The 24,596-nt window shown below is 40.8% G+C and overlaps 1 protein-coding gene and 1 long non-coding RNA gene across 3 annotated transcripts in view; one reads left to right on the top strand and one right to left on the bottom strand.

Moving 5' to 3' along the window:
- mgat5 (alpha-1,6-mannosylglycoprotein 6-beta-N-acetylglucosaminyltransferase) overlaps positions 1–24,596 on the bottom strand; it is an 84,931-nt gene that overhangs the window by 34,539 nt on the left and 25,796 nt on the right. For both annotated transcript variants that reach the window (XM_053617383.1, XM_053617384.1), the window contains exons 4-5: positions 10,237–10,313; positions 5,704–5,793 (exon numbers count right to left, since the gene is read on the bottom strand). In XM_053617383.1, coding sequence (XP_053473358.1) covers positions 5,704–5,793; positions 10,237–10,313 — 167 coding nt within the window. The remainder of the gene's footprint in view (positions 1–5,703; positions 5,794–10,236; positions 10,314–24,596) is intronic.
- The window catches only part of LOC128603151 (uncharacterized), a 34,690-nt gene continuing 19,987 nt past the window's right edge, over positions 9,894–24,596 (top strand). Inside the window, exons 1-3 of the long non-coding RNA XR_008384979.1 lie at positions 9,894–10,144; positions 10,256–10,340; positions 22,244–22,391. This is a non-coding gene — a long non-coding RNA (uncharacterized LOC128603151). The remainder of the gene's footprint in view (positions 10,145–10,255; positions 10,341–22,243; positions 22,392–24,596) is intronic.

Here is a 24,596-nt window from a genome sequence, read left to right as displayed (position 1 = left end):
TGTATTTTGGCATTGGATCACTGTAACCTGTCGTAAGCTTTTAGTGGCTGACTCGAAATGTTAATACTATACAAAAACAATAGTTTATAGCATATAAGTGCCCAGCGCACCATTTGAGAAGCAGACAGCAGATGACTTCCTTCCTACATAACTCGCACACTGTATTGAGTCCAAGATACACCCACCTTCTCATAGACAACCTCCAAGGCACGCCTACTGAGCTTCTCCAATTCCTACATATGAGCTTGAGAGAGAGTTTGGCATGAGGAAGTATGGAAACCAGGTGAAATCTGATCAAGCAAAGCCCTATTCGGATTGCATTAGTTTTACATGGGGAGGCTGGGTAATTCTCCCTGCAGTCTCCTCTTCAGGAGGTGAAATGCTGCTCAACTGGGGGAAGGTCTGGTGACTGACTTGGCCAGTCTAAAACTTCTCCTGTGTTGAGTCTGAAGTGTGTTTTGGATCGTTGTCGTGCTGCATGATGAAGTTCCTCCTGATTAATTCGGATCCGTTTCTCTGTAATTTTTCAGACAGAATGTTCCTGTAAGCTTCTGAATTCATTCTGCTGCTACCTTCATGAGTTCCGTCATCAATAAAGATCAGTGAGAATGTTCCAGAAGCAGCCATGCAAGCCCAAGCCATGACGCTACCTCCACCATGTTTCACAGATGAGCTCGTATGTTCTGGATCGTGAGCAGATCCGTTCTTTCTCCACACTTTGACCTTTCCATCACTTTAGTAGAGGTTCATCTCGGTTCCAGAAAATCTGTGGCTCATTACATCAGCTGCTGTTCTTGTCCTTGCCCGACCCATTCGGTGTCAGTACACTGATGGTTTCTTTCTTTTTCAGGACATTCCGAATTGTTGTATCGGCCATGCCCGATGTTTGTCCCTCTTTCCTCAGCTTCGAAACGGCTCGCTTTTCTCCCATAGACAGCTCTCTGATCTTCACGTTGGTTTATCCTTTTTAACAACAAACGCCGTCTTCACAGGTGAAACTGAAGGCTCAAACCCAGAGTTTCAACGTTCAGAGCTAGTTATTCTTTAAACAAAATCAATCTAACATGACACACCTGGGTAACAAGAAACACCCGTCAGCCACACGTTCCAATATTTTTACTCGCCTACAAACGGGGTGGTTCGATAGAAAACGTGCTATGTTCTACAGTATGTCATTTAACACGTCTACATATAAACACCAGGAAATAAAAGCTGAAATTCTAAACTCCCCCCGTTCTGATGTTTGACGTGAACATTACCTGAAGCTCTCGACCAGGGATGTCAATTTACACAAATTCCCACGATCGATCGTCGTTTAACTTAATGATCAATTAATCGATTAAACGTTAACCTTAATACCGCAAGATACGTGTCTACTGCAGTGGCATGACCGGTGTGAACATCCCACTCCGAACACCAGCTTCCTCACCCAAATGAAAAGTTGTTGTTTTTTTTTAATCTAAAGAATAGGCTAATAGGACTGTAAAATGAATCGATGTGATTATGATCATTTGATAAAATGACATTTAACGATCAAATATAACGACTATAACATACAACGCATCACTAACGCCGTCTCACATGCGCGTGCGAGCCTATTCATGTTCATATTCATATTCATCGTCCATGTGAGCAAGCCGGTTGCTTTGTTATTGTAAGTGTTATTTTCTTCCCAAAATGTGCAGAGGATATCGGTGACTACACGCTCTAATGCTTAATGGACCGTCGATAGGTTTTATCGATTAAATCATCACCGACAATGAATCGAACGTCGAGTCATCATTAGCATCCCTGCTCTCGACCTGTATCCGCATGCTTTCACGCATCGTGCTGCTGCAACACGATTGGCTGACTGGACCGCTGTATAAATGAGTAGGTTATATCCTGTGGGGAAACAGGTTTTCATACAGAGGTCGATTATCTCATGTCAATCAATCCTCATCAACAAGGAGAGGGAAGAATGCTGAATGACGGAGAGTCCAAGACGTAGCTAGAGAAGGAAGAAAAGAGAGCGAGAGAAGCAGAGGGAAAGAAAGATGACGGTTTATGCAAAAACGCAGATGGAGAGAAGCAGAGAAGGAACGGTTGAAATGGAAATGCATTCACATTGCCATGGTGACCGGGAGAGACCGTCACCGACACTGTGTGTGTGTGTGTGTGTATGAGAGAGAGAGTGTGTGTGTGTGTGTGTGGGTGTGCGTACGTACTCAGTATTCCAATCCATAATACTATACAGCAGATGAGCATGGTTACAGGTGTGTGTGTGTATGTGTGTGTGTGTGTGTGTGTGTGTGTGTGTGTGTGTGTTGGAGGAGTAGGAGTGGCAGGGTTCACATGTCCCACCTGAGGTCAATCAAAATCCATACGAGCTCAGTTTGTTTACATAATTGCCAAACACTTGCTTAGTCGGTTGTTTCTGTTAATGATGCATGCCATTAAAGACTCAAGGTATACTTGTACTTTTGTGTGTCTGTGTGTGCGTGTGTGTGTGTTTGTGTGTGTGTGTTTATCCTCCAGGCTATGAGTCCTGTGAATATCAATGAGCAGAACTCATTTGAATAGTGGGGAAGGTATGCTTAAGAGAAGGAACAGGGGAGGGAGAGAGAGAGAGAGAGACAGAGAGAGAGAGAGAGACAGAGCAAAAAAGTAATAACAATGGACAAAGGAAGGATTTTCGCCTTGCTGAGTATTTTGTCCCGAAGGCCGAATCTCATCCGAATAAAATAAAAACAAAAAACATTTGGTCAACAAAGAAAGCTGCGGAAAAAAAAAGTGAAAGGACCGAAAAAAGCAGAATGTTTAGGAATTAGGTGCACTTGGTGTCCCCGTGCACGATCCTCTACTGGAGGTCAGCAGTTCATTTATCAATCGGAGGCTTGTACAGGGCCTCTGGGGAACGAGTCAGTCAGTGCCAACACCAGCTGGTTAATGAACCTCCAGCCAAATGATATGCCTGGCGCACCTTCACACAGACCGTATACACGCTGTTCTCTCCAACTGACCCCGTATACCAAAGTGCTGTGGCAAAGGACAAAACGCACCTGTCGTCCTCATTCCGCTTCCTCACAGCAGCGGCAAGAATTAGAGTAGGAAACTCCTACACTTGGGGAGTAAGGGAGACGGCGCGCTGAATTCGGACTTTGGACAACACCTCGTCGTGACCTTCCGATACGGGCTACGTGATTCGTAACGCTCCACCGAAACCTCAGTCCTGATTCGTTGACTAATCAACATGTATATTTATCAAATTCCTACATTACGGACGGCAGAGTGTTGTAGCTCTATTTTCCTAGCAGGTGTTTGTGAATGCATTGTGAATGACGGATTTACTGGTCCATTTAATGCAACAGCAGAACTCCTGAGGGGAAAAAAATGCTAATTAGCATAAAGCTTTAGTCATATTATGGCGCCAAGAGCGCAGTGTGTCCTCGCAAAGTTAAAAGCACAGGAGCAATATTAAGGGCTGGATACATGTTAGATGTTAGATACAGTAGATGTTAGCAGTTCTTCATAAGCACCCCGTGGGTGAAAACTCGATAAGCGCACTCTGGCGGTCCGTTAGTTTAACGTTCGGGACATTTTCCAACCCTCGATGAGAAATGACGACGTACAAAAATGACCCGAAAACAATCAGAAACATTTTAGGGAAGATTAAAGGACATCAGTAAAAGAACCGCATACCCAAGGTGAAGCACGGCGGTGGGAGCATCATGCCTTACGGATGCTGTTCTCCAGACAGAATTTGGGATTTAATCAAGGTGGACGGAAGCATGAATGGCTACAAATGCCAGTCGAGTTCAGTGCAAAACATTCAGGCGTCTGCTAGTCAGTTGAAGATGAAAAGGAATTTCACCTTTCAGCACGACAATGACCCAAAACATACTGTACATCCAAATCAACAAAGGAATGGCTTCACCAAAAGAAGAGAAATGTTTTTGAATGACCTGAAGAGGGCTGTGCGCAGGAGATTAGAGATCGACCGATAATCGATATTTCCCCCGATATTTCAACATTTTTCCATAAATCGGTTATCGTTTTTTTACTATCGGATCCACCGATGAATGGCGCATCTTGTGGCCGTTTTGAGAACTGCACGCAGGACCGCCATAATCAGCCATTAGATGCGTTACATAAATGCTCGATATGTAGTTTAATAAGCGGCTTGGAGCTAAGAAATAGAGACAAACTCATGCAGTCGTGTAACGTGTTTACCTCATCGAAGCGTTTATTTATAAATAAAAGACACTTTAGTAACAGTGCACTTTCATTTTTTACACTCTTTCAGACCCCTCTATTAATTGGTGTATAAATACGAGTTTTGGTTCGTTTTCTATGGCGGTCGATCTCTACAGGAGATGCCCTTACAATCTGACGGATCTCGAAGATTTCTGGAAGAAAACGTTGTTTCCCACTTTATTTGTAAACGGTGGAATTTCACAGTAAAGGTGGGAAACGTTCTGACATGATTTATCTTTTGATAGTTTTATTAGATTTCTTTCCCATTCCAACAGGGGTGTGTAGACTTTTTATATCCACTGTATACAACACTTGAACTTTCGAATGTTGTTTCTCCCCTTTCACTTCTGTAGACTCGCTGTGCTTCAGGGGATACTACTGCACACTTTAGACCACTATACACTATAAGAACATCCCTTATATCCTCAAGTGACCCAAGCATGCACAGGACTTACACACCAATTAAATACCATTAATATATATATATATATATATATATATATATATATATATATATATATATATATATATATATATATATATATATATAAATGGCTCCTCCATCACCCAGGAACCAGCTGGTGTGTCAGACATCCTCAAGAGTCAAACACCTCCCACATGACACACTCAAACGCTATTGTCTCAAACTCAAAAGCACATTTATATCAGTTTCCTCGACCGTTCGTGCTAAACGAAGCTGCTCTCAAGATCAGAAAATGGAGCAGTGCCAGTAGACACCAGGTGATGTGTTACCGATTGGTCTCAAAACATTTTCTTTACCGTTTCTGATTACCGTTACCGTAATCGGGACCAATAACTAACTGATTGCCAGTTATCAGCAAAAATTCAATTCAATTCGATAGATTTTCCCAGCTGCGTTTGTTGTGGGAGCGGCTGAGAAGGATCCGCTGTCATTATACAATACAAGAGCGGCCTCTAGAGGCCAGAACTATCACTGACCAATTTTGTCCTGTTATTTGAAGTGTTTTTTTTTTTATTCATTTTTGGACGTCTCTATTTGTATTTGTTATTTGGAGTGTTACTTTTTGGTTCTGTTTGGATGTATATCATTTATGTACTTTATTATGTATTAATACTTGAAATATATTCATATGTATATATTTATTTCATTTAAAAACGTACAGTACATTTTCATGGTACAGTCGGTACTGCTTATTTTTGTCATAAATTTCAGCAGTATTTTACTGTGAGGGTTGCCTTTGGATTAAGAATCAAATCAGCGTTTCAGTTTACTTTCATAAAAATAAATAAATAAAATAAAATAAACAAACAAACACCTCCAGGTATCAGGTCAAAATAACCCGAACATAATCTCATGAATTTATGATATTCTACACCAATATTTTTGACACTGAGTCGAGCATGTAGAGTTTTACTGTACACTGGGGGGAGGAACAAAAATCAAAAAGGCTACTGGATGTACTGGCTATAAAAGCATGAACTCACCTCGCTCAGGTAGATGAAGAAGCTGCACATGGTTCCGTCCACGCCATAATTTGCATAGCAGGCATCTGAACGCCACATGTCCTTCATCCACTGAGGACGAGAAGGAGCAGAAAGAGAGTCAACCTGGAGCAGCCAAGCTCAAATGGTCAACACTTACCATTACTTTTCTGTTCTATTTATTAACTCAATGACACTTTATGACCTGGACACTTTATTTCACGAAGACTTTATGCCGCTACCTCACCTACTGCCTTGCTGATAAGAGTGCGTTGTTAGGAGCTGGTGTCTAATGGCATGTGTTATATGTCTGTAATTGTCTGGCTGCTGGGACAAAACAATTTCCCTTCAGGGATCAAAACAGTTCTGTCTGTCTGTGATCACACCCAGTGTATGCCCTTGTGCGTCCTCTACGCCACATGATGCAGCAGTTACCACGGTGATTTTCACATATGAAACGGTCTATATCTAGCTAGCATGATAACCAGCTAGTGTACTAATTCATTTGGAGTAGAGACAAGGAATCAGATATGGACAAATTCCATACATCATCAAACCATCCCGTCGCTGATGATTTTTCTAGCACACCTCCGTTGTGTTTTATTCCTTACATGGTTCACTTACACCAGTCATTTCTACATTAAAAAAAAAAAAAAAAAAGACCTCTGAACTTCTAAATATTTAATGTGCTGAAGTACAAGCGATCCGACTTCGACCTCGACATTTCGCTCATCCTAATACGGTTACGTCCTGATAATACGAGCGCAGTGAAGGACGTATTGATTGGAGTCAGCGTGGCTCAGAGCACTCTTATTGACTATGCACCTCAGATGATGATGATGATGGGGGGTGGGTGAAGATTTGCTGACCTCGGTGGCTCAGCGTAACCCAAGTAGCAACGGAAAGGAATAAAACCACTCAATCTGAAACTATACTCCTTTCTGGAACTCTCTAGAGGTCTGGGTATGTTCAAATATTCAATGTCATAACGCCAGTGTCTGGAATGTACAGTATCATTTCTATCATGAAAAATGATATTCTTATACATGTTCAGTGGATGATTAAACAAAGCGCTGGAATTTCAAGCTGATGCACTTGAGAAATGGGCTGATTGTTGTAAATGATGATATTACTGAGATAAAGGACAGACGTTGAGCCACAGTTAGTTCGTTAGGGGGTAACGTGTTTCGAAAGCAGGATATTGGTTGGGAAACACTTACTACACTTATCCCCTAACGTACTAAATGTGCTACTACACATTTATCCAACTGCAGGTTGAAAACATTTCAGCATCTTAAGAAAAAAAACTATTTTTTTAAAGGGGTAGTTCACTCAAAAATGAAAATTCTGTCATCGTTTACTCACCCTCATGTCGTTCCAAACCTGTACGCATTTCTTTCTTCTGCGGAACACAAGAGAAGATATTTTGAAGAAAGTCGGTAACCAAATAGTTTTGGTGCCCATTGACTTCCATTGTATGGACAAAAAAATTATATATCTTCTTTTATGTTCCACAGAAGAACCTCAGACATACAGTTTTGGAAGAATATGAGGGTGAGTACATGACGGTTTCTAGAAAAGTGCTGAAAGTGTAGCAGGTCACTTGTGAAAACCTCGCACGAACCGCGCACGGACACTGATTTGAAGAAGTGATACCGCTTTTGTCGAGCCGGTTTACCGGGAATAAAACACTTGGAGGCATGACGCCGCGGGAAAATAATCAACGACCGGGTGATGTGATGAAGAGTTACTGTGACCACCTTGACGTTGATTCCGATTCCTTTTTTATTATTATTTTAATTGTTATTTTGTCTGGTGATTGGTCCATTTAATGCTGTAGAAGTGAAGATCTGAGAAACAAGTTCTGCTGCTACCAGTCGTGTGTGTGTGTGTGTGTGTGTGTGTGTGTGTGAATGAGAACCAGTGTAAAGCGCTTTGTAGAACCGCTAAAGTGAAAAAGCGCTATATAAGTGCAGACCATTTACCATTTCTCCCGAAGTTAATAAGACATGTTCGTGAGGAACTGCGAAGCGTGATGTACGCTGAAAAACGTACGGAACATACAAAGCACTGACACCGGAGACTCCTTCCTATACATGTTAAATAAACATCTCATCACCTAATCAATGCCGACACACTTCCCAGTGTTAAATAAAAGCACCTTTTGCACCACAATTAAAGGTAGGTGGGTTTGAAAAATTATTATTATTATTATTATTATTATTATTTTAAATCATAGATTAAAGCAACAATACTGCAAAAGCATGTTTAACATTTCATTTCTCAACACACCAACACACTCTTCTACAACCGCTACAGGTGTCATTCCTTTTTCACGTCCAAGTCGCCACGGCAATCATGAAGCAGGAATACATCTGAACTCTGTTTTCAATTAAAGTTTCAAATCACCTAAAGCCAATCATTACTGCTATTAACCACGAAGCGAATTTACATTTCTCATTACGAGATGAACGTGGCTGAGAGAAAGGGAGCGGCGCAGATTTGGATGGATCATAACCAAGGCTTGGAATTTCTCAGCGAAGATCATCTAACTGAAAAGTCTGGGTCTCGATCGTGAATGAATACAGAGGCTGGGAACAAAAAAAAAAAAAGAGATGAACGGAGGGAAGGAGGAGAACAGGCGTACTGAAAACGTTGGGAATTTTTTGGGCTTCTGTGGAACCAGAACGCTATCGCAAACTACTCGCGTAAGAACGCGGTTTGTGCCGTCCTCCACGTGCGGATTAATCTGATCGGCTCTAAACGGTAACGACACCGAGAGTGTATTAACTGTTTACTACGGTATATACTATGCCGCTTGGAAGGCAGCCCAAGTATTCATGACAGTGAGGACAGAATAATCTCTTGCACTTCACTCGGGACTACAGCAGCATTAGAAGAATAAAAGTTTATTGCACACATCAAAGGGAGCGTCAGTTGCTACTAAAAGCTGTGTAATAGTAACAAAGATGAATAGCTGTTAGGAATAAAACCCTTGGGGTCATGCAATTCGAAGAAAATAATAAACAGTGGAGTAATGCGACGCGGCCCGGCGCAAAGTGGAGTTACTGTTACGTCCCACGAGTCGATTATTTTCCTATAACCGCCGATGATTTAGCTTTTATTCATTTAGAGTTACATTTAAGGTTTGTTCCTGTTACCACTTACAGTCCCCTCCGAAACCTTCTTTTTTCAGAACGTTCCGAAGTCAGTCTGTACAGGATGCTGGTAAATGAGACCTTTTAGCTGTACTCGTGTTCGACTTTGCTTTGGCTGAACGCACGTCGTGATGATGTCACACGACACGTCTCGGCCTAAATCTGCGGTAATTTTTAAAAATCGCGAGCTCCTCTGAACATTGTGGAGTTTATCTCAAATTCCTGGAGGGACTGCACGTTGTCGTACTGGCTATGCACAATGTTCGTTCAACACATCCTGATAGATTTCCCCTCTTTTCTCAGCTTCAAAACGGCTCGCTTTTCTCCCATAGACGTCTCTCTGATCTTTCTGTTGGTTTATCCTTTTTAACACCAAATCATGCGGTCTTCGCAGGTGAAACCGAAAGCTAAAACCAAGAGTAGCTCTTCGGGAGCTATTTTATTGTTTAGACAACCAACCGATCCGGACACATCCGGGTAACAAGACGCACTCGTCGGTCCAACATGTTTGCTCGAAATAAACGGAACCCAAAGCTGAAACTCTCGCTCTCGTACTTATTTTTTGTTCTCAAAAATTCACCTGAATTGCACTGGGTGTTCCCATGCTTTCGGAGTGGACAGTGTGTTAAAGCAGCTATAAACAACCGTTCCTGACGGTTACAGAATGTTCTTTTTAAAACCCGTTCATGTGGCGTGTCAGCCATACCAAGTCCTCGAGTAAGATCATACAATAGAAACTATAACATGTTAGAATGAGTGCTTTAATATAAACATTACAGCCAGAACTACTGAACCGTGCTGTAATAGAAAAATTAACCAACACCTTCTGACCAATCAGTATTGAGCATTCAGTGCTAGGGTATAAATAATAAGTTATCTGTTTTTATGATATCACCTTGGTGTGGGAATATTTGCATGCCCATTGTTGATTAAAACAACAATTTGCATTTGAGCTTTTACTTTTTAAAAAAAACAAAACAAAAACAGACATGATTTCCGTGTCTCTGCGGAGCGTTCCGGGGACAGGACATGGAAGCAGATAGTGTGTGTAATAGCAGACGTGTCGAGAGGGTAGTTACTGTGTGCATCTGTGTGAGTTAGTAACCAGATAACAAAAACGAGGGCGTTTTTAATCACTAGCTTCTGGAGTGCAATGTGATATCAGTTCCCCTGCACGCAGATCTGCGTGCGCTTAATGAATGGTGTGTGTACGCCATTGTGGGGAACTCGCACACCATCCGTCACCTGCTCAATCGAAACCGGTCCATATTGTGATTCCTGAGCAGGTAAATCTGATTATAACTAAACAATATGAGATCAGTGTGTGTGTGTGTGTGTGTGTGTGTGTGTGTGTGTGTGCGCGTGTGGATGTGGTCACCTTCATTTTGCCCTCACAGTGCGGGAAGCCGTCAAGAGGTGGCAGCTCACACTTTTCCTGTGCTCCACTAAGCAGGTCTAGCAAGAGAAAGGAAAAGATAAAAGGTCAGTGGTGTTCTCTTTATAATCACCATTGTCCTCGTCATTGTTCAAGAGACACTCGGATGACTTTCTAAGATTTCAGACTTGAGTTTAATGCCAAAGGGGATTAAAAGTCGAACAATGGATATGAACTATTTTATTTCATTTATTTTTAAATATAAATATTTCACAAAAAGGCAAATATGTCCATGTTAGCGAAAGCACTGCATGTAATAATAATAATAATAATAATAATAATAATAATAATAATAATGAGCTGCAAGTAAGGGTCCAAGCAATTTCAGGCCCCTCCCCCGAAAGAAGACCAGAAGCCATTGGGAGCACCTGTCCCCTACAGAGATGTACTAAATCTGATAGCAAAACGTAAAGCCGTTGTTGAGATATAACCGCTTAACTTCCTGCTTTCGACAGCCCTCCCAAAGTTGCAAATGAACACAAAACGTGTTGGTTAACATCGGGTCATGTTGCTAAACAGGTACGCCTGGTTTCTTCTTAATACATAAAAAGCGTTGGTGACAGAATGTCCTCACTTCCTGCCTGGTGAGTGTTCGAGTGTTATTAGACTAACTGCCCTCGCATAACAATCCAACAATCCAAGGAAATGGGTTTAGTTGTGGTCGGGGATCAAATTTCATGATGATTAGACAAATTATCCAAGAGAAGACGCGAAAAGAAAAAAAAAAACCGACAACAAAAATATGAGTTCCTGTTTGGCAAATCACAACCTAGTTACACACACACACACACACACACACACACACACACACACGCAAATCAATATCTGACGTTGAGAAAATTATGCGCAATTTGACTAATTTGTGAATTATTGCCCCAACTAGAGGTGAATTTTGACGCGTATGTATAAAGTTTTATGTTTGGTTGTTTCGGTGATTATCGGGGTCCAAGCACGACATGACCAGTGCTATGTAGTGTGCAATGCCGGAAAGTATCATATAGTCAAAAATAACACAAAATGCATGAGGTTACAATTACAATTAAAGTGGCAAGCAGCGTTTAAAGGGGCCAAGCACCAAAGGCACAGCATGCGCAACACGGAGCCTGAAGAACACGAAGAGGAGGACTAGAGCGTACATGAATGAATAAAAGATCTCAGTTCAGAAGCACAGCTGAGAAGAAGATTGAACAGGAAATGAACAGAACAGAGGTATTTATTTGCATGCTAAGAGGAGGAAAGGGTACTGCAATGCTGAGCCGCAAAAGAAAGGAACCGAATGACAAGATTACAGACATGTTTAAGAACTTGCACCCCATGGGAATCGAACCCAGGCCCTGTAGTTTATCACAGAAGCTTGTTCTTTATCAGACACTGAGCTCAGCATTCATTTGCATATGCAAATGAGCACAACATCTTCCCAGACAGAAGTATAAGTGCCTTGAGGGTTTTTCCCTCCTCCCCCGGACGGAGATTTGGACCGAAACATACAGCGTTGTGCTCGATCGGTATATATTGATGTTTAGAAATATCAGTAAGAAGAAAACAAGTTGCCAAGATATGATCCATTGGAATGGCAGGAGGAAAGATCCAGTTTATGCAAGACCAAGGGTGTGGAACCCTCAAAGGTCCCCCGAGTGTTCACTGCAATGTGTGACGTCCTGGTAAGAAGGCAACCTCCAGATAGTGAGTTGTAAACAGGAAACGTGACATGTAGCAGAACATCTGCTGCTTAAAAAAACAAAAAAACCTCAGTTGATGAGCTATATTTAATCATTTCAAACCAAGAATCTGGGGGATGGGATTAAAAAAAAAAAAAGAGGGTATGATTGATTCAATATTAGATCTTTGAACCATCACATTTTCAACTGACTGTCTGAACAGCAGGGCTGCGACGCTAGCAGCATGTCATAACAGAAGCATTTAAATATATTCTAGGTGCAACACAAGTAAGACTGGATTATACAAAGTGACATGACTCTGAGGCGTTCGCACAGAAACCGGCAGAAAAAGTGAAAGCCAGTTGCTTCATCTAAAGCTACGAAAATAGCACACTTCCTGCCAGCCAGACAAAGATGAGATCGAGTGTCTCGAAAACGCTCAACGCAAATAAGCCCGGTTCCAGCACACTGTAAACAAACACTTCATAAAGAGAACGCTGCTCGTATTCTCAGTGCATGTTTAGGAAAACAGAAACATCCATACGTAACGGAGATATGATTGGGCCTCTTGGGAGCCAATTAGCTACTCGTATAAGAATAAAATACTGCAGAGGCTATAGCATCTTCCAGCTAAAACATCTCAAACATAAAACCTAGCATGAGGAGTTCGACGCTAACAACAAACAACACTTCAGGAAAAAATGGATAGGTCCAGGGTGAGTGAAAACAACAGCTCTGAGCCGGTATGTTGCTCTTGGTGATCATCCATGATTACACGCCAAGTAGGTTACTCATTCAGGTATCAGTAGGGATAAGTACCATGGACGGCCGACATGCCGTATACAGCCCCAAATCCAAAAAAAAAAAAAAGTTGCGACGCTGTGCAAAATGTAAATAAAAACTGAATGCAGTGATTTTTAAATCTCATAAACCCGTGTGGTATTCACAACAGAACATCGAAAACATATCAAATGTTTAAACTGAGGAAACGTACCGTTTTGTGAAAAAAAAAAAAAAAAAAAAAAAATGAGGTAATTTTGAATTTGATGGCCGCAACACATCTCCAAAAAGTTGGGACGGGGGCAACAAAAGGCTGGGAAAGTAAGTGTTAGTAAAAGGAAACAGCTGGAGGAACATTTTGCAACTAATTAGATTAATTGGGAACAGGTCAGTAACATGATTGGGTATAAAAAGAGGATCTTAGAGAGGCGGAGTCTCTGGATGGAAGTAGATGTTGCTCTAAAACATGTATAAACCTTTCAGCATTGATGTCGCCTTTCCAGATGTGCAATAGGCACTAATGCAGCCCCGTACCTTCAGAGACGCAGGCTTTTGAACCGAGCGCTGATAAAAAGCCGGACTTTCCCTCTCCTCCTCAGTCCTCTTTAGTTTAGAGGACGCGGCGTCCATGGTTTCCAAAAAGAATTTAAATTTGGACTCGTCTGACCACAGAACAGTTTTCCACTTCGCCACGGTCCATTTTAAATGAGCTTTGTCCCAGAGAAGACGGCGGCGTTTCTGGATCATGTTCACATATGGCGGTGAACCTCTGCCCATCTTTACTTCTGAAAGACTCCGCCTCTCTAAGATCCTCTTTTTGATACCCAATCATCTTACTGACCTGTTCCCAGCCTTTTGTTGCACCCGTCCCAACTTTCCTGACACGTGTTGCGGCCTTCGAATTCAAAATGACCTTATTTTTCTTTCTTAAAATGCTACATTTACACAGTGTAAACATCTGATATGTTTTCTATGGTCTGTTGTGAATAACATACGGGTTTATGAGATTCGCAAATCATTGCGTTCTGTTTTTATTTACATTTTACCTAGCGTCCCAACTTTTTCGGACTTGGGGTTGCACTTCATCCTGAAAGAAAGAAAGAAAGAAAGAAAGAAAGAAAGATGGTATCGACACATCGCTACTCTACTTCGCAGTCAGTTTGGAATCACAGTCAGAAAGTCATGTGATCAACAGTCCAATCCAGTGGTCTCCAGGAAGCAGAGTTGATCAGATACAAACACAATGAAATCAGTATTCTTTCTTTTCTTTTTTTTAACCCCAATAATGGCTATGATAAAAATATCTCAAATATCAGTTCTGGCATGAGGCAGCGCTTTGCGCCACATGTGACCGTTCCCTTTAATCCTGTGCCACATTCCATGATTTCTATCTGGATTACAGTCAGGAGTCCATGCTGTTTGCTTTTAGTCAGTTGGAGTGAATGGAAAGTGGCACCGAATACTTCGGAGAGTCTTGCTTCTTGACTGAGAATCAGGCCAGTCGGAGTATGTTTACATTTTTCCAATCATACCCTAGTAATGGCTTAAATCTCTATTCTTTCAAGAGCCAAGCAAGGCTTAGAGCAAGGGGAAAAAATAAAGAATACAGCCATTTCTGCTTCTAATGGAAGCTTACGGTGTAATAGCTAAAAGCTATTCTATTAACCCGTTCTTTCTGTCGCGGTTCATACCGACCACGTGACCCACCCGAGGCCACAACTACACATCATCGACAGTTCTGGCTTTGTGTGTCAACATGCACAGAAGCAGACGCAACAATAGCTCCTGACTGTGAAATCTCCGTGTGTTTGACTAGTGCGGTTTCCTCCTAACAGGAATAACGCACGTCGTCACAATAGTCTTGTCCGTGCAGATTCGTTTGGACAAGTTAGAAGTTGGGTGACGTGTTCGCAACCCTTATTTGGACAGTATCGATTTAATCAACACAAGGAACATAAAACAAACTCCACGGCCACCGTGATCAAGACGAAACGCTTCCTGACGACCGACGAATAAACGGACGTCAAACGTCTCTCGAATCTCCTTCGCTAAAAATTTCCCGATTCATGAAATGTAAGTTTCTGATTCACAATCGCACTAGTGGTCACTGACAACCGGAAAGAGACGCTCAGACGCCCTCAGACCAGTGGTTTTGGTCCACACCACAGCGTGATGCCGTGATGTCACATGCCTGAAGAACCACACAGGGTTCAACTCAAATGGACTAAGTGCTGCGTATGTGAAAGCAGCCTTACAGTAAAAGCCTACAGCAGGCCATTAAGAATCCAGCAGACTAAAAACACACACAAACACACTTTTCCATCAGCACAGGGGCCGCGTTGGGTCACAACCTAGCAAACACAAGCTATTTAAGAACCGGGCCACATTTCCACCGGGGTCAGAGCTGAAACATTACGAATAGGAAATTTTGGGAGTTTCAGGATTAGGGTGTACGCAGGGTTTTGAAATGATAAAAGATGTGCATACTTGTAGATTAGACGGAGGAGGGTAACACTCAACATGACACCGCCGTCACGCTCTCCCCTCCACTAATAGTTCTGGAGCACCGTCACATCATCCAGGTGGATCCTACACACTAGTGGTGGTTGAAGAGATCCGCCCCCCCAATATATATTAAATAATGTGTTGTGTTTTCCATATGGTCCAGTGTGAGTAGAACGCACACATCACCCCTGTTTGTTTTTTCCAGTATTTTCCATACTGTCGAAACTTTTTTGGAACTGGGGTTGTATACGGCTCGCCACACTTCCGTAAAGTCCAGCGATGTGGAGGTTGTTCTTTGAGATAGATAGATAGATAGATACTTTATTGATCCCCAAGGGGAAATTCAAGGTCCCAGTAGCTCAAGACATCACACACACAATACAACATACAATAAAGTATAAGCAGGATGCTAAAAGAATAACTAATAAAAAAGAGTAAAATATACCAAATCAAGGATCCACAGACTGGGAAATAGAGGTAGGGGTTGCACATGTGGGCTAATATAGTCCATAAACAGTGTAAACAGTGAGCCAGTACACAACATTGTTGTAAGAGGTCATGGAAGTGTATGAGAATGTATGAAAAGGTGACGAGGCAGATAGACTATGCAGAGAAGTCTATCTCACCTCTTCCTTTAAGTGAAGCATTGAAGAGTCGTATCGCCCTAGGGACAGAAGACTTCCTCAGCCTGTCAGTCGTGCATGGCGGTGAGCGGAGCCTCCAACTGATCAAGCTCTTTCGCTTTATGATAGTGTTATGGACTGGATGACAGTCATTGTCCAAAATATTAATCAATTTGCTGAGGGTCCTTTTGTCCGACACTGAAGTGATAGACTCCAGTTCCGCTCCCACAACAGAGCCAGCTTTCCTTACCAGCCTGTCCAGTCGTCCAGCGTCCTTCTTCTTTTAACATTTTAACTTCTAACAGATTCTGCCATCTGTGCTGTGGAGCTCCGGGTTTTACCCTTGGCCCCGTTACACAGACACGTCCATATTTTGGCTATTTCGTGTTGATTTGTGACACAATCCCACTTCAGTCCATTACATTTCCAGAGTTTCCACTTCCAGCCCAGCTGTTTTTTCGTATCGGACCTAAACCGGACCAACTAACTTTTATTTTCCGAAGGGGATGGAAAAGCGAGGCGCGTTTCCACATCGGACACCCGATTCAGTGGAAAGAGCAGTAAACAGAGTGAAAGTACTGCATTATGGCGAGTTCGAGCCAACATCAGCTTAAAACATCTGCTGCTTTAGTTCTCATTCGTTTCCAGTTTCTAAACTCCAGCGCAGCGCGATATTAAATATGAATAGTCCAATAAAATAATAATGAAATGCACAACCCGAGTATGAATCACCCTTCTAATCACTTTCAGACCTGACGGAGAACGAAAACACAAGCCTGCTAGTACGCGCACACAAACGCCCAAATGCCAGCTCCACAGTGCCTTCTTAGCCAGCTGTTCTGCTGAAGCGTTTCCAACGGTTTTAAGAAAACAGAAGGGTTTCTCACGGTGTCAGAGTGCCGTGTTTGTGTTCGAGAAACTACTCCGAGCAGACGCAACAACCGCGTGTCAACTCGCGCAAAACAGCTGCAAGCTAACCGGTGTAAATGTGAACACAAGATACATGGAGTGATGGATAATGTCGTCATCGCTGGGATAATTCGTTTGCGATTACTTTAAAAAATAAACCGATGCCGAGCTTAGCTAAGCAGATAAACAAAAACGGGTGACATTTCTCCAAACAGGACATGTTTGCACGACTAGAACAACATTCCTTTCAACCGATCACGGACATCTGATGTAGTCTGTGTGGGCCTCCTAATCGTGAGCCACTTTCCAGAAAATCCTTTCCAGACGCAAAGCTTATCGCGGCGCTCCTGGCGCTCTCTTGCGCAATCTTTGGTACAGTACTCAAGTCTGCAGTGTTTCTTTCCACCAACGCTTTTGATGTTTACTTCCTGCAGTTCACATCAGAACATCCCTACTTTTCTCTGTAATCAGATATTCGTCAAGTCGTGAGGTAACTTTCGAAATCCGACGACAGAAACGAGACCTAATCCCCATCACGGTCATCTATTTTGTTGCTAAAGTTCATACCGTTTCAGCTAGGTATTAGCATTGCGCTAGTTTGCGCCATCAGAGTTATCATCATGCTAGGACTAAACTGTTGTTGGTTAGCCTTAGCTAATGTTTTTTTTTTTCCTTTTGTCTACGATTATTTGCTAGTTTATAAAATAGCACCCCCGATCCAGCAGATCGTAGTATTTTGCACTGTATTTTTACATCACGCGCTGAAAAAGGCGCCAATTCACCATCTGAATTAGTGTTTGAAATCAGATCGCGGTTTAAGACAGACGTCTTTGTGTCTTGTGAATTTTTCCCTCGTGTTTTTACTCTCATACTTTGAAGTTGCAAGCTGAAAAGTTTATACTTTTCAATTTGGGGGGGGGTGAGTTTGAAGCTGTACTGTTTTTAAAATTTTTTTACCAGAGTGTTTATATATTAGATGAGCAATTTAAAGAATTTGGATAGTTTCATCACCTATGCCTACATTTCGGTTATTTTGATTACTACGTATACAACGTATTGATAGAATTTCACTAGTAAGAATGATCGTGTTTACTTGTAAGAATTGGATTTTCACTCGTCATTACCATTGACTTACATTGAACTCCTGTCTCTCATTTCCACAGTTACATTTTTACTAGTGAAAAATTAAATAATTAACTACAGTTCTCTAAACTTTTTACTCTGAGAAATTCACACAGAAGATATCTACGTTTAAATTTGTACTAGTAAAACTTCCAGGTCCACATTCCGATAATTCGCTTTTGATGAGTAAAAACGTAACTACGGATACGCACAATTGTATTTTAAGGATCTGAAGTTGAATTTCTACTAGTAAAAACCTAATTATGACTTCTAATTTACTTCTAATTTATACTTCTGCCATTCACCCGAGCTAGCACCCGTCTAGGTTTGAACGCACGAGAAAACCTTCAATGTTTTCAACAAATAAGCCAAATCGGTCTCATTTTAGAAACTGAAACGTAGAAGTACCCCATGGCTCAACGCACAGGAAACCGATTGGCGCGCCCAAAGCAAACCCGAAAGGTCAAAGGTCACCTACTATAGCACTGTGTCCCAAGGAAAGTGTGAACATAAAAGGCTACCGAGATACCAGGAGGCCAAAGGTCACCTCGTGTATCACGCCGCTTAATGTTTAAAAAAAAATGTGAATCATGGGTAATGTACAAATTTCTTCAAAGGGCAAAGGTCAACTAGTGTATCACACTACATCGCGTAGGAATAATAATAATAATTAAAAAAAGCACTGGGAATCATGGGTAATCTAATTCAAGCGGTCTAAAATGTCCTTTTAATGCGAAAAAAAAAATTAAATAAATAAATGAAAGAACACGGAGTGTTTCAATAAATCAGTGAGCAGAGAGTGGAGTTAAAAGACTTATATATGGCTTTTTGGTGGTGCTGAGGCAAATGGTTTAATTCCAAACCACACACTCAGGGAGGATTAAAGAGTAGTACACACACACACACACACACACACACGATATTACACTCTCAAATACAAAGGCACAGCCTGTGCTCTCTCAGAAATGTATCTCGCTTGCATGTAGTGTGTGTGTGTGTGTGTGTGTGTGTGTGTGTGTGTGTGTGTGTGTGTGTGTATTACTGACCCCACAAGTTGAGCTGCAACATTAAAACAATCCCACAAGCCACAGAACACAACCCCACACACACATCAAGACACAGTATACATGATCCCACACAAGCTCACCAAAACCTGTAATCATGCATGTGCGCGTGCGCACACACACACACACACACACACACACACACACACACACACATTTAATACCAAGCCACTCGGTCACAGAGTCATGTTAGTGCACCTCAGCTGCAGTGTAATTACTGCCAAAACATCTGACAGTAGTGTACAAACACACACACACACACACACACACACACACACACACACACACACGCTAGTTTCAGTACACACATACCAACTGAAGACACACACCCATACCCATATGTTACCCTCATCACACACACACACAAACACTCTACCTTCAAAACACACACACACACACACACAACCTTCAAAACACACACACACACACACACACACACTACACTCTACCTTCAAAACACACACACAACCTTCAAAACACACACACACACACTACACTCTACCTTCAAAACACACACACACACACACACCCTTCAAAACACACACACACACACACACTACACTCTACCTTCAAAACACACACACATACACAAACTACCTTCAAAACACACACACAACACTCTACCTTCAAAACACACACACACACACACCCTTCAAAACACACACACACACACACACACTACACTCTACCTTCAAAACACACACACATACACAAACTACCTTCAAAACACACACACAACACTCTACCTTCAAAACACACACACACACACACCCTTCAAAACACACACACACACACACTACACTCTACCTTCAAAACACACACACATACACAAACTACCTTCAAAACACACACACACACACACACACACACAACACTCTACCTTCAAAACACACACACACACACACACACACACACAACACTCTACCTTCAAAACACACACACACACACACACACACACACACACACAACACTCTACCTTCAAAACACACACACACACACACACACACACACACACAACACTCTACCTTCAAAACACACACACACACACACAACACTCTACCTTCAAAACACACACACTACACTCTACCTTCAAAACACACACACACACACTACACTCTACCTTCAAAACACACACACTACACTCTACCTTCAAAACACACACACACACTACACTCTACCTTCAAAACACACACACTACACTCTACCTTCAAAACACACACACACACTACACTCTACCTTCAAAACACACACACACACACAAACTACCTTCAAAACACACACACACTCTACCTTCAAAACACACACACACACACTACACTCTACCTTCAACACACACACTTCCTGAAAACACAGCATACTACCCCCCTGAACACACACAACTCATATACATAAACACACACTCACAAGCTATACTAAAAACATACACATGCACTTCCCACTGACCTGAACGCACAAGATGTGATCCATAAACTCATAAATACATGATTCCCAGAAAATACACACCCACCCACCTCCTGAACACTCTACTCTTACACACACACACACACACACACACACACAGACTGAACACATACACCTCAGACTAGCTTTAACACACATATACACCATATACCAGCAGTGTGAGAGAGAGAGAGAGAAAGTACAGTGGACATGGTGTGTGTGTGTGCGTGCGTGTGTGTGTGTGTGTGTGCGTGCATGCGTGACCTTTAAGCATGCTGGGAAAAGAGAAGTACTTCAGCCTGCTTTAGCCACCACAGTGAACGTTGTGTTGAAGTAAATAAACTGGTGTTTAAGTGGCGTGTAAGGCAACGTTTACTGTCCTCAGATCATACACACTGCGACGCAAAAAAAACAATTCAACAATACTTTCCAGACCACAGACCACAGGAAACTGACTAGAGCGAGAGCGCACGCGCGAGAGCGAGAGAGAGAGAGAGAGCGAGAGAGAGAGAAAGGGGGCATGCAAAGGCTCAGTGACTTATCCAAGAGCTTAACAACTATCTAAAGTCTTTATAAAAAAGTGAACTGTTTAATAATTGTTATTAAAGCTCAGTTCTTAACAGCTGACCACGGTCTCAATAACGTCTCTGCAGTGCTCCTGGTTACTGTACAAAAATACTAAAAACTTCTGCTGTTCAGGAATGAGCATTAACAGTGAGGTTCACAGCGAGTGTGTGTTTGTGTTTACAAGACTAACATGGAGTATTGGCAACAAAATGTAGAAAGAAAAGAAAGAAAAAGGTAGATACAACACAAAAAGTCGAGCCAAATCAAACCAAGCCAAACCCCCCGACCCCTTCCAAAAAAAATAAATAAAATCATCCCAAACAAAACCAAACCAAAACAAAACCACGACAAAACTCTACCCCCAAAACAAGCCAAACAAAAACAGAAGCAAGACACAACAATCCCCAAAACACAACGAAGCCCAACCCAAAACCAAGATAACACGAAACAACCAAAAAATAAAACAAAAAACACCCCCCCCACCCCACCCCAAAATCAAACGAAAGCATAAATAAATAAATAAATAAATAAATAAATAAATACCAAAAAAATGACATACAATTAAAGAAAACAGTTTTTCAGCAGATTGTTAGAAAGTCGTGAAACAGAAAAATTCCATCGCGTCATCGAGCTTAAAGGCTTCCGTGCTGCTGGAAACGATGACCTCCATTACACCGTTACACAACTCCCACTAAAATAAAAACTACAACAAAGAGACGATTTGTCTGGTGATCATGGTTTCACGACCTGTTTATTACTCGCTCCGTCTGGAATTCTATTTCTTTATTTCTTTTTAAACCTGTTCCACGCGAGTGCATTTCGGAGTGTTTCAGTGTCTGAAGATGTGCAAATTCTGAGAACTTCTCCCGTCTACCCCGTACACCACTTGCAATCGTGACCACAACACACACACACACACACACACACACACACACACAAAATAGGGAAGCACAACAGTGTACAACCTAGTTATGACTCACAGATCGCATCAGACCGAATGCTGCTGAATGAAATATGAACTCAGTTCACATGGAAAAAAACGTACTTACTATTATTATTATTATTATTATTATTATTAACGTAGCTGTGTCTTCGGGCAATGTGTAAAAATGTCAGACGAGACACGGCAAGTTCCTTCAGGCAGCCAAAATAAAATACCACTGAACTTAACGTGCAGTAAAAGAATTTAATTAAATGTGTTCCTGTACCAAACAAACGAGCACCTTAGGTTCTTTCATTTCGTATTTATTCATTTGGCAAAAACTATTTTCTTCCCCCAAAGTGCCCTTTAGACGCGCCAGAATCTAATTACAGCGTGGGGCCGAGCAGCTGAGGGCTACGCACCCAAATTCGCCTTTCTGGCAGTTCTGGGATTTGAAGTCCTTCACCGTCACTAGCGACGATGATCTACAGCGGTCCGTGTTTATTAGGTATGTGAAGCACATGCATTTTTTTAAAAATAGATTTAGCCTCAGGGTTTGGGCTCCATCTTACAGGATCCTCTGCATGACTCAGTACGCTGAACTTTCTCACCTCGCAAACTCTGAATCTTAAGAACACGAACGTTAAAGCTGAAGTAATGCAAAAGTTCCTTATCCTGACAGACTTATTTACAAGGTCAACTTATTTCAACTCTCAGAAATATTCAGCTTCAACTCTTTTCAAATAACAAGGCGTATCGGATTTATTCAGATGTCGGTCATTCAACTGTAATCATTATTTCAACTTACTATCTTATTACTTCAATTTATCATTTCATTGTTTCAACTTAAGATAGAATTCTGACTTACTATCTCATTATTCCAACTTACTATCTCAGTACTTCAACTTAATATCTCATCATACCAACTTACTCATTATTCCTACTTACTATCTCATTATTCCAACTTAATATCTCATTACTTCAACTTAATATCTCATCATACCAACTTACTCATTATTCCTACTTACTATCTCATTATTCCAACTTAATATCTCATTACTTCAACTTAATATCTCATCAAACCAACTTACTCATTATTCCAACTTACTATCTCATTATTCCAACTTACTATCTCATTACTTCAACTTAATATCTCATTACTTCAACTTAATATCTCATCAAACCAACTTACTCATTATTCCTACTTACTATCTCATTACTTCAACTTACTATCTCATTACTTCAACTTAATATCTCATCAAACCAACTTACTCATTATTCCTACTTACTATCTCATTACTTCAACTTAATATCTCATCAAACCAACTTACTCATTATTCCTACTTACTATCTCATTATTCCAACTTACTATCTCATTACTTCAACTTAATATCTCATCAAACCAACTTACTCATTATTCCTACTTACTATCTCATTATTCCAACTTACTATCTCATTACTTCAACTTAATATCTCATCAAACCAACTTACTCATTATTCCTACTTACTATCTCATTATTCCAACTTACTATCTCATTACTTCAACTTAATATCTCATCAAACCAACTTACTCATTATTCCTACTTACTATCTCATTACTTCAACTTACTATCTCATTACTTCAACTTAATATCTCATCATACCAACTTACTCATTATTCCTACTTACTATCTCATTACTTCAACTTAATATCTCATCAAACCAACTTAATTATTCCTACTTACTATCTCATTATTCCAACGTAGTATCTCATTACTTCAACTTACTCTCATTATTTCAACTTACTAGCTAATTATTTTAACTTAATATCTCATCAAACCAACTTACTCATTATTTCAACTTAATATCTCATTATTCCAACTTACTATCTTATTACTTCAATTTACTATTTCATTGTTTCAACTTAATATAGAATTCTGACTTACTATCTCATTATTCCAACTTACTATCTCAGTACTTCAACTTAATATCTCATCAAACCAACTTACTCATTATTCCAACTTACTATCTCATTACTTCAACTTAATATCTCATTATTCCAACTTTCTCTCATTATTTCAACTTACTATCTCATTATTTCAACTTTCTCTCATTTTGACTTACTATCTCATTATTTCACCTTACTAGCTAATTATTTTAACTTAATATCTCATCAAGCCAACTTACTCATTATTCCTACTTACTATCTCATTATTTCAACTTTCATTATTTCAACTTACTATCTCATTATTTCACCTTACTAGCTAATTATTTTAACTTAATATCTCATTTGGATGTTGTATCTCATTACTTCAACTTCTGTATTACTAATATCTAGTCTACATCAGCTTAATATCTCATCATTTCGACTTACTATCTCATTATTCCAACTTACTCATTATTCCAACTTAGTATCTCATTATTTCGACTTCTAGAGGAAGTTGGAAACAGCTTATGGAAGGAGAGTGATAAGCTAATGTTCAATAAATGCGTCGAAAAGTCGAAATAAATCAGACGTTGAGCTGACATAATGAAAACGTACCATATGGCTCGTAGCTTCTGTGTATTTATGTGCTCTACTGATTGCTGAAGCTGAAAAGAACTTGAGAAAGGTGAATTTTACAGTTTTAAATAAGCATATTTAAATAAGTAAACACATTTTAAACGTAAATATTTTCTGGCCTAAAGGTCATGTTATCAGACCATAAGATCAGGGCCGTCTACAGTACAGGTC

Source organism: Ictalurus furcatus, chromosome 27 (genome assembly GCF_023375685.1).
Source record: "Ictalurus furcatus strain D&B chromosome 27, Billie_1.0, whole genome shotgun sequence".
Taxonomy (NCBI): Eukaryota; Metazoa; Chordata; class Actinopteri; order Siluriformes; family Ictaluridae; genus Ictalurus; species Ictalurus furcatus.
This window is presented reverse-complemented; position numbering and strand designations above follow the sequence as displayed.